General features: G+C 43.7%; 1 protein-coding gene across 1 annotated transcript in view; it reads left to right on the forward strand.

Annotated features, from left to right (window-relative positions):
- Positions 1–6564, forward strand: part of msrab (methionine sulfoxide reductase Ab) — a 46692-nt gene extending 40128 nt beyond the window's left edge. The window contains exon 6 of the mRNA XM_080783937.1: positions 5122–6564. Coding sequence (XP_080640063.1) covers positions 5122–5295 — 174 coding nt within the window. The 3' untranslated portion in view covers positions 5296–6564. The remainder of the gene's footprint in view (positions 1–5121) is intronic.
- The last annotated feature ends 5744 nt before the right edge of the window (positions 6565–12308 follow it).

A 12308-nucleotide genomic window follows, 5' to 3' on the forward strand; every position in this document is an offset into this window, starting at 1 on the left:
GGTTATACACGCTGGCGTGACGCTGTGCATTCTGATTTATCAATCTAAAATGGCCGCCGTGTTGTGACTGCTATAGAGGGCTGGATAGAGGAAGGTGGCTAGATGGGATGGGGGTGGTGGGGGGGGCTGGGGAGACCAGACCTTCTCCTCTCGGACGTGCTCTTCTCGGAGGAAGCATCCCGCGCCCCGGAGGGGTTTAGCTACTACCGTGGTTTGGGTGGTGATGACTGCTTAATTAGGCCACGATGTTCCAACGCTATATGCACGCTCATGACGGCCGGTTTGGGAAGAACGGTGCTTTGGCGGGTTAGGGCTCCTTCCTTGCTACTCAAACGAGGCTATATACTACGTGTCGTGCGTGGGATATACTGTATATATAAATATATATGTGTCGTTGGGTGTTGTTAAAAAGGCATTGCTCGGAGCATGGGATTTGTGGATGGAGAGACCTTGCTGCAATCCTGTCAGTGTAGTGTACAGGTCAGTGAGGACGGCGAGGTCAGATGCTGCCTCAGCCTCTCTGTGGGGGCCAGCGTGTGGCGCTGATTTACTGACTGCCTTGCATCACCTCAGGCACACACAGTGCAGCCGCACAGCAAATACCACACTGCCTCCTTGTGGACACAGGTGTTCACTGCACTGATACTGTTCGGCCCTTTTTTTTTTTACATTTCCTCCATACACGTTTATTAGTGGCTAGAGTTTCCACACACACACATGGAAACGTGCTTTGGGCTGCACTTTGGCATGGCCTAAAAAAATAAAGTGGCTTAGTTACATCATGGAGAGCTATATTTTACACATAAAGCTTATTCTTTTAGTAAAAATATTAAATTTAAATATTATCCGCTCCAGTGCGCTCCTTAAAGCTTAATTATTTTTAGTTAAATATTATCCGCTCCAGTGCACAGACTGCACACAGTAAAATGTTATTTTATATATTTGTAACTTACACTACCAGGGTAAAATTAACCACAAAGATTTTACGATGCACACATTTGTTCTACCACAAGAAGTGGTTAGAATGACTTGATTACGTCTTGATTAGAACCTGTGATCTCCAGGTCAAAGCCTCGCTTTTCCACGTCATTTCAGCGTTACAGTGGCGCTGGAAGGCTTGTAACCAGGCTAGTGCAAAGCAGAGCTTCTTGTCCTGTCTGTTACAGTGGCGCTGGAAGGCGTGTAACCAGGCTAGTGCAACACAGAGCTTCTTGTCCTGTCTGTTACAGTGGCGCTGGAAGGCGTGTAACCAGGCTAGTGCAACACAGAGCTTCTTGTCCTGTCTGTTACAGTGGCACTGGAAGGCGTGTAACCAGGCTAGTGCAACACAGAGCTTCTTGTCCTGTCTGTTACAGTGGCGCTGGAAGGCGTGTAACCAGGCTAGTGCAACACAGAGCTTCTTGTCCTGTCTGTTACAGTGGCGCTGGAAGGCGTGTAACCAGGCTAGTGCAACGCAGAGATTCTTGTCCTGCCTGTCGGTTTGGTTCATTTTGATAGCATGCCTGTCACATGGTATTATCTATCCTGGTCATTAGCAGAACGACAGCGAATTAAACATTCTACAGACTTGGCCAAAATTGTCAGGGGTTTTGTGGGCGGCAGACCAGCAGTGGCTCAGGAGGTAGAGTGGCCGCATGTGGTCAGAACAGCTACATAAATGCCATTTACCACTGTGTGTGTTATCCTGCTATTTAATGAGGACAAAGCGACACCTCTTGAAACACCTTTCCTATCCTTGCAGCAGTCCATTACAAAGACATACGCCAGTGGGCAGACGTGTGAAAAAGGGCTGAGCCTGTGCAGCTCCTTATATCATACTGAACCCTGTCACATCAACGCCCGCACAAAATGAACTCCTTTAGTCTTTAGTGCAACACGCTTCTGCTTCAAGCTGCTTGTCACCAGTGGCGGAAGAAGTACTCACAGTTTTTACTTTATTAAAAGTAGAAGTACTGCACTGTAGAAGTACTCTGTTACAAGTAAAATGTGGTTAATGTAAGTTTTGTAATAATCAAAGTAACTATTAACTAAAGTTTTCAAATAAATATTGTGTAGTAAAAGTACAATATTTGGATCTGAGATGTAGTGGAGTAGAAGTAAATGTATTGGAAATAGTAATGGCTTTTGACTTAGTAGAAATACCTCAAAATTGTACTTAAGTACAGTACTTGTCCAAGTAAATGTACTTAGATATTTTCCACCACTGCTTGTCACATGACAAGTTTACACCAGGTATAAAGAAATCTGTGAAATTCTTTAGTGCAGCTTCCCACCAATTATGTTAACCACTTAAATCCTATACTTAGTTGACTGTATTCCCAAGGGCTCTACGCTAGGCGCCCTCCTGTTTTCGCTCTACACTTAGCCGAACATAGCCAGCCAATCTACAAACTCTGAACGCGTCATTGAGGATCTGCTAATTTTGCTGACTGTTAGCCCCAGAATAGGGTTGTTGAATATATACTGCATGGCAGTGGTTTATGCTACATGCAAGATACTTGTGGCGATGCCCGCACACGCGCTGAACGAGTTGTTTTGTCAAATCTCAGGGGTGTTAATCCAGAAAGACCCGAATGCTGAGCTCCTTGTCTTGTTAGAGAATACCACTCTGCTCAGCAGGAACAATATACCTTTGATGCACCCTGGTGTGTGTGTGTGTGTGTGTGTGTATATGATTTAACTTCCCCCTCTAAGTACTTGGAACGTGTAGAAGGGGTTCTCAAAGAACAGGGGACGACACGCTTTCATGCGTTGTCCCACAGAGAAAGGCACAGAGGGTTAGGGTTTCATGCGTTGTCCCACAGAGAAAGGCACAGAGGGTTAGGTTAGGGTTAGGGTTTCATGCGTTTTCCCACAGAGAAAGGCACAGAGCAGCACTACAGAGAAGCAAAAACAAAAAAGGTGTTCCAGATCTTTTGTCAGCCAGTCATGCTGTTTTGTAGTCGAGGAGTTAACACTACGTGCATACTGTATTATCAGGAGGCATCAATAGTTCGCGCCAACTAAACTGCAGTATGGAAGTCATTTAGCGCTTATGTACTAACGTTTTTCCTCAAACTTTTTCATTTCAAGGACCCCTAGTTTATTTGCATTAGGGCCATTTATGCACTCTGAGTTACGGACTTGCTGGTCCATTTGGTTCCATTTGATTTCCAACTATCAATCATTTAGCTGGGGATCATGTGCTAGAACCCCCTCGAAGGACCCATGTTGAGACCCACTGATATAATACATTCCATGTATGGAGTGTGCACACTACAAAGACTGCCTAATAGACCCTTTTCAGAGCAGACATTTTGACTGGTAAACACACTTAATTGTAGGGTTTTTTCCATTTAGGTGTCACTGTGCCAGCATGGACAGCTCTTGTACACTTAACTTCATGCTGGCATATACAGTGTCGGTATTCGGTAACACCCTTGAATACCGTCAAACCTAAAAATAACCCACAATTAAGTGCCTGTCAACAGTTGGAACCAGTAAATCGGTGTTCCCAACTATTTGCCGCTTCAGAGCCCATTTCAAGGTGACATACAGTAGGACACCTGAGGCATGATATCTTCTAACACGAGTAGCGATGGGACCGCGATGGGCCATCAAAAACACAATCTTTGATTAGAATTAGATTTGGTCCAATCTCATCTTGGGCAGAGAACATAATTAATTAAAAGGACGGAGATCTGCGTTCTGGGCAATAAAGTTGTTAACCTTCCACTGCATTTACCTGTCTACCGTGAAAAATGGGTATATTAGATATATGCCTTGAAGTCAAAAGGGCTAGTTGCAATTAAGCTAACAAGGCTGTAAATTAAATAATAATATAAAGAAATCTTACTTTACTTTGCACAATTTAAAATACAGTAAAACAGTTCTACTGTCAAATTGCCATTCTTTTTTAGACACAATGTCAGCATGCAGAATTTTTAAGCTTTCCATTCCAAATATAATCTCATTGAACTCACAGAACCCCAGACCAGAGGACCACAATGGAAATAAGCCTATTGTCTTTGTGTGTTTTGATTTATTTAGTTATTAAAAAATAAATTAAATCAATCAATCAGGAAATTACCACACTGTAAATGGACATACAGTACAGTAACTGTTCTGAAATGTTCTGTCCAATCATCACTCAAATCGCTACAGTATGTCTTCTGTACAGTCATGTGATCAATGCGTATCTGTCAATGTTTCATATTCCCTCCTGTTTGGCTCCCCAAGTTTAAGGGAGTGGCTTGTTTTACACGAAATGCCACAAATAATGAATGCAGGACCAAGTTGCCATGAAGCTTTTGCACACACAATCCCACTAGGCCAAGATGAAATGCCACCATGCATTTTTCAAATGGGCCTCATGGTGGTGCAGTGTGTTACTAACCTGGCGCCACCTCGGAGGAAAGCCTGGTCTGGTGTTCCAAAATCGCCGTGTGAACCGGTCTGGAGTGGATGGTAGAAATACGTCATGTTGTTGCCTGATTTGTAGGAAAACCACAAGGTGGAATATGAAAGTATCCATTCATAGTACTGATTCCGCCTTATGTTTTCCTGCTAGATGAGTACAAATCATTGACTACAACATGACGAAAGTTACCATCCGCTCCCGACCGGATCATAAACACGAAACGGAATGCTGCCCAGGCTACAATAGCCCAAAGAGTTGAGACGAAGTCCAACATTTATTATGACCCCTCCCCCAAAAGCCCCATTTGTACTGACCCCATAACCATAATTTATAAATGATGCATAATTAGTATGGACTTAAATGGTTCTTTGTCTCATTATGTTTTGGCCTATAACTCTTCAACCATGTCATACAATTACCTGGATTTCTTAGGTGTTTGGGTTAGATTCTGCCATTTTATACTAATACCGATACAGATTTTGCCCCCAAACTCACACAAATTGATACATATCATCTCTGGGTTCATGAGATCAAGATGTATCAGGCGGATTCTACAGATCTCATTCCATTTGGCTATGACTGCCTTCCAAAGTGTTCAGGCCCCTGGGTGGTTACTGGGTAGGGCAGGCAACCGACCTGGCAGAGACCTGTGCTCAGGGGAGCACACCTTTCTTGTTAAACTCTGTTGTGATGTGTGTTTGTATTTTTACTTCTCCACCCAGGAGCTGACCAAGAACGGCTATGGTAGCATCACCACGGAGATCAAGGAAGAGCAGGTATTCTACTATGCTGAGGATTATCACCAGCAGTACTTGAAGAAGGTACCCAAAGGCTACTGTGGGCTCAAGGGCACAGGAGTGTCCTGCTCCATTGGAGCTGACAAGGACGAACTGTGAGAGACCTTTTTACTAGGTTTGGGATTGCTATGTACCGCACATTAATATGCAACTAATCTATACCATCGAATTATGATAAAGTATGGTACCCCGCTGCTGCTGTTGTTGTTGGGACAGTGGAATATTTTTGGACATTATTACAAACGATTGGAATATAAACGGACCTACATTATTTAGCACCCGGGTGATTCTTCAAAGGTTAGTGAAATGCTCAGCAGTGAAGCTTATTTCACGATTTCAATTCTCCGCAGTTAACGTGGTAATGTAGCATATAATTAAGATCTATCATCTCAAGTTATCTTGAAATTGCTTATCCAGCAGTCAAAAGTATAAATTTTCACTTTATAAGATCGAAGAATATTGGATGTAAATGTAATGTAAATGTAAATATAAAACTTTTGATGAATTTGACATTTTAATGAATTTTATTGATGTGAAATACTACTCAGGAAAGCACTTACTCCTAATACACATTTGGCATTTCTCTCAATCTCCTTTAACTGTTAGCTATTTTTGTATCGTAGGAGGCGAAACGTTAGGGAGTGCTTGTTTTCTGGACCACGACGGAGGCGCAGCGTATCACGCAAACTTGAACCACGAGAGGCACCACGAACGAGCAAGTTGCCATGCCAAACGTTGCGACGTTTGCTTGAGCCGAATCAGCGCCGTCCGAGTTACAGTATGTTTCGTAAATCGTAACTTCTCGTCCCCCCTAGTTTCTGTACCTCAGCCATGTCTACAGCGCCTCTCACGCGGTCCAAGTCAACACAGTGGAACGCTCCCTACCCACGTGACGGCCCATCTCAGCCAACCAATAGTCGCTGTTACACAATCACATTTTTAATATAGGATCGTTTTTTGTTTACATATATACAACTTATTATCAATAGCAGCCATTTTACAGGTTAACTCTTTGAATAGCATTAGCATAAGTTAATAATAATAATAATAATACATTTTATTTGTATTGCAATTTTAATTTACAAGGATTCACAGAGTGCTATTCCCATAACCAATCATAAAAGGTTGAAAGCAGGGTTAAAAACAAAAAACAAAAGGTCAAGCACAAAAAGGACATTGCTGAGATCGGTCACATAACAGTTCAACACGAAAAGGCCTTCGGAAAAAAAAAATCCAAATGAGTTGTGGGTGAGTTTCATTTGAGGTGTTTCTGCTAATTTAACACTGCTAAATGAACACATAATTGCACTAAGAGAACCTGCAACACTGTCAAATATCCACAAGGTGGCAATAAAAAGCAAAGAACCCTAATAGTCCAATAATCTCTTAGCTACCCTGCCCATGTATTCCCAAATGATTTGTCTCAGAGTTTCGGCATCACAACCCACCACTTAATCTGTTTAGCTGCATATGTAGTGTGACTGTGACATTTTCTACTATATATTGTACTACTGTGGGATTACAGATCTATATGACTATTTTGTTAAGAGCAAAATAAACTACTCGATCAATATGATTATTTTAGTAAACATTTTATACGATTTTGTTACAGAACAAAAAAATCTTAAATGTAATACAATGTATATCACCAAATACTTGTCAATGTACCAATCACCTGTCAAGTGGCTTGAAAAAGAAGGCCCCGCCTTCTTCAGCGATTGGGCTACAGTGATTCCAGATGGAAGTCGGTTGTGAAACATGGCGTCTTCCATCTGACAGGGTCAGGTTCGTTAACACTGTTATAGCACACTCTTACTCACTTTCCTTTATTATAGCTCCCCAACCCATAATTATAAAATGAAGACATATTATATATCACCTAATTACACGTGTGTGTAAGTTGACATGCAGAGGGAGTACGGTACGGCCTGCATGGCTGAGCTAGATCAGCCTACATGTGATAGCGTACAAAAACACACTCATGGTTACACTTCTGAATGCAGGGAAAGAAAATCTAGAAAAAGCTTTCTGGTCGACCGCAGTTGTCTGATTTCACCCTGCTCTCTCTCTCTCTCTCTCTCTCTCTCTCTCTGTGTATGTGTCACATCCTGACACCTGTGTGTAGGTGTGGACCCAGGCAGGCACAGGTGCAGGTGCAACCTCTCAGGGCCTATTTTAGTATTGGACCAGATATTTTTGCATGTGACTGCATGCAGCAAGCCGTGTGTGTGTCTCAGGGCATATGAAAACTGGCTTGATCCAGCGTGTTGATACAGCGTGTTGTTGGGGCGAGCTAGCTGTTTTTCAGCATTTCTGCAGTATTGTGTTTGTGTATTATAGTGCGTGCGCATGTGTGTGTGTGTGTGTGTGTGTGCGTGCATGTGGCCGTGTGCATGTGTGAGAGATAACCTTTCAATAAAGTACGTTTTTTAGATCTTAATTTCCTCAGCTTTGAAGTGGTGATAGCACAGGGAAGATCTAATTCCTCTGTGAAATCTATATTTGCACATCTGTCAAAACATCTGCGTCTGGCTCGAGATTGCCCCCCCTCAACCTACTTGTGATTCTCTGTATCAGTAGCCACATGACAGAGATGCTCTTATCATAAATATGAGGTTATGGGCCCCGGTGCAGATCAAAAAGAGACTGAGATTAGCCGCGGAAAATTAGTTTAAGGGAGACGTATGCCGGAAAGTGAGCTGCTTGAGTTAGCTTTATAACATTACCTACTTAAGGTAATGGTAATGTTGTTTGTGTATTTATTTATTTAGTTATTTATTTAAAGATCTTATGAAACTCCCCCCTGTCAGGTGATAAGAAGCGGCCTGTTCATTCCTCATGCATTGAAGGAAGCATGATCTCAGTCCGGGATTTCCCCATGGGTTGGTTTGGTTGGCAGAGGGAGAGCAGCGCCCGGGATTACACCTATAGGCAATTGGCACCGCATGACAAATGGGTTACAAAATCGTGGGATAAAAAAATTATACAAATAAAATAAAATCCTCAGTGTTAATATATCCATTTGTAACTCTGAGAGGGTACCCAGATGTCATTTGGTTACATTTGCGTACCCCCGTCGGGGCTAAAACGAGCCTGGAGGATTTGACTGTGTAATATTTGTGAGGGATTAGAGCGGGGCATGGAAATGCATGGTACATACTGTACACACACGGAGGCAGGGGAGGACAGGAACCAGGCTGTGTGTGCCCTTCAGACAGAGCCTATTGTCTGCAGATGGGCCTTTAATGACCCCACAGCTGGCCACAAAGAGCATACCGCTGTAAACGCCTGATTTAGAATACGTGGTGCGGCGGTGCCGCTTGCCGACAAAAGCAGATCTCTGCGAGCTCAGCTCTTGTCAGCAAGTGAAAAACCTTTGTGCAAGTATGGATCAGGAATTATACGCATAATCGCTTGAACCCGATCACATTTGGCAAAATATAGAAGATGTACACGCTTGCAACTCGTTGTGAGTTCCTAAGATCGTCTATTTTTGCCTATTTCGTGTAGAATGAAAACAGGAGGGGGTAGAGTCCTTGGGAATCGGGCCAACTAAAGTACAGTATAGGGTTAATGTGTTTATGGTCTTTACCTACCAGGGGAGTGATGAAAATGTGAGGTATTTCCCATCAAATGTTTTGCATTAAACATGTTCATCTAGTTGATGCCTCATTCGTACAGGTTGATGCCTTTATTTGCTGTGCCGAAACTAAGAAGAATTAATCGCGCCACAAACCCCCCCCCCCACCCTGTTGTGTAAGGATCTTTACTCATTGTATGGCTGTCTCCTCATGGTCCATATCCATTGATCCATTGGTTTGGTTTTAGTCAATCAAGATTCAAGACTTGGTTAGCTGATTAGTTTTAATACTATGTTCTTAAATTATGAGCAGCACATCTTGTGCAAGCTCTTGATTGAACCCTTTCAGCCAACCCATCATTAAAATGTTAATTTACCCCAAATGACCATTGTTGTACATCTGAATAGGTTGGTCCCTCTGCATGTTTGGATAAAGATTTGTCGATGAAATCGACTAATCAATCAGTGAACAAAGTCATATGGCTATTATTAGTTAGGACAGTCGTCCTACTGCTGTGTTTACACTCACACACTAAAAGGACAGGAAGCTATACAGTCCACTCCAAAGTAATGAATGCACATCCAAAAACAGACTCAATGGGTGCAGGATAAAATATACCAAAGTTTATGAGAAATAAGAGATATCCACATATACCAGTCAGTCGAGATGCTCCCAGTGCAATTTCATTGATAGGTAGTAACACTTCGACTGACTGTTCTTGGTCAGATACTGTACATGATCATCTATCATACACATAGAAATAAACAAACATACTGTACTTTAGACACAAACAGCTTGCATGACTTGTGTCATCTCCTTTAGTCCTTGACATAATATGATAGTGTAATACAGATTTGTGCAAACTTTTTCTGAAAAATGTCACCTTTTTTATTCTTTAATTAACCCTTATTTAACCAGTAAAAACACATTGAGACAAGTAAAGTTCACCTGTACTGACATGCCCCATAAAGTGACTCCAGGTTGTAAGTGCTTAGCGCAGATACTTTTGAATAAAAGAACTATGACAGAGTGGGCTAAGTGAGAAAGATGCTGCTAGTTTACCAGAGGCACTTTCTGCACCCTCCTCGCCCACAGAAGAGTGCTACCACACACAGTCACACACACGCGCACACACACACTCGCGCACACACTCACAAACACATACATCCCAACCACTATTGCTACCTCTTGCTCAGTCCTGTACTGCAGCCTAATGCAGAAAGCAGCGCCCACGCAAACACGCACGCACGCACACACGCACGCACGCACACACACACTAACAAACCAAACGGATACCTTGCAGAGACATGCACCCACGCAGATTTCTTGCAGTAACACTACCTATTGTATTCTCTTTTCACAGCTTTTTGTTTGTTTTCTGCTTGTCAACTGCAACAGAACTTTTTAACGCCTCATTTAACAATTATTGTATCAGCGTTTAATTTGAGTGACTTTACCTCCTCATGCTTTTATAGCCGGTTCAATACAGTTGGTTGATAATTAATCATGAGAATATGACACACCAACACAGCATTGTGTGTGTGAAGTGGTCCGAGGCTATATAAAGAGTACAATAGAAGTCAGTGGTGCATTGTGGTGTCACTGTTTCACAGTGCAGCTGGACATCTGCCCCGCTGCTCGTCTTCTTGCACAAATCTTCTCTAGACGTAAGAGATTGCATGCACAAACGTGTGTGTGTGTGTGTGTGTGTGTGTGTGTGTGTGTGTGTGTGTGAGAATGTGTACCAGCAAAATACAGAGTGACAATGAAGCGTACTTCTCTGCGAGAGTTGCATTTGTTGTGTGTGTGGGCGCATTTGTGTGCTCCTAATTGTGTTTTTGTGTGTGTGTGTGTGTGTGCGCGATTGTGTCGGCCGGGGTGTGAAGCGGCGCTGGGCGTTGCGTGCCGGCCTGGTGTCGCAGATGCCAGATGTGTGTTGGTGGTGTGTGTGTGTGTGTCCTCCTGGCCCTCCCTATGACCCCTCCCTCTGGTTCCTGCATGGACGCAGGGTCTTTAAACGGAGCACCAGCTAGGGCTCCGCGGTAGTGGGACAGCAGTGTCTCTGTGCTTCCCAGAGAAGTGCAGCCTTGTCTGGGCACGTGCATCTGCAGCCCGAGGGGCGAGCCGGGGCAATAAGGACAGTCACGGTGCCCCTACATGCACGGTGGCTTCACCGCACAACTTCTCCAGTGTAGAAGCAGCCAGATGCTATGGCGCCATCCACCGCGTACACGCTAATAGAGTGAGTGCACGTGTGAGTGCACGTGTGAGAATAGAGTGAGTTCGTGACGGCCCTACAGTATATATGTCTTCGCTTAACTACTTTGAATATGCTATGCAAAAGTTGATAACGAATGGAAAGAATGATGATAGAGCGGAGAGGGCAGATGCAGGGCCTGGCTGACTGAGTGAAAGGCCACGCTAATGCTGCACCTGGGGACCATGTCCTGTCAGCCTCGCTAGCTAGCAGCAGCCTCTACCACACGACACACAGGAAACCCAGAAATAACTGCTGAGTTCCTTCATCACTCTAACCACTTACTGAGGGTATGTTGTTGACAGATAGACAGAGATGGAGGAGACAGATTAGAAGATGAAGGTCAACAGTGCACAGTGCAATGATTGCCATTATTATAAAAGCCCTGTCTGAGCAACTGGAGCTGCTTCTGGTTCATTAAAGGGATAGCGGTTCTTCTAGCCTGGCAAGGCCAGATTAATGTCACTGCGTAGATATTGGTCTATGTTTGTTTTGCACTGGCAGACTCGTCTGGTTTCCAGGCTATAGTCGTTCTGCAATCTAGCGTGGGAACAGAACTATCTGTTCTTTAAAGGTGAACAGCGACAGTTGGGCAAATTATGTTAACTGACCACAAAACCGTTGAGCGATGCAGTTATGAAAAGCAAATTCATACGAGGATAAAGATAATGGGAACTGCTGTTTCTCTTTTGCACAAGGCAGGAGCAGCCTTCCCCCCGCCCCCCATTATTTTCTTTTCAGAAGTCAAGTCCCCGTCAGAAAGTGCTCCTACAGTATTTGTCTTGGGTCTGCACTTATAGCGGGCACCCTGTTCCACTTCTCTTATCGCAGCCGCGCTGCCGCAAGCACTCCTTATGCAATAGACATTTCCATTGATTGACGTTTTACAGCCACCTGCCGTCACAACACTCGGTATGTGTTGCAATTTGATCTGCAATGGTCTTTGTTTTACTCAACATCTCTGGGCCTTATCTCCCTATCCATCTGTGCCTTGAGTCATTGGAACCGAGCACAGGTGGAAGAATGGAGTTGTTGCTCGAACACTTTGAACAGCCAGGGCCTGGAGTGGAACGCTGCAACGAGTTGTTATGCAACCCCCGGGGCTTTCAGGTGGTGATCATGTGCTGATGTGTCACCATTGGAAGGAAAGAGGACACACACATGCACAGTTGCACGTGACGTGCACACACACACACACACACACACACACACACACACACACACACACACACAGATTTAGTTTGCATTGCAACATGCTTTGCTCTGTGTGTGTC

Source organism: Protomyctophum bolini, assembly GCF_963924005.1.
Source record: "Protomyctophum bolini genome assembly, chromosome: 15".
NCBI classification, from domain to species: Eukaryota; Metazoa; Chordata; class Actinopteri; order Myctophiformes; family Myctophidae; genus Protomyctophum; species Protomyctophum bolini.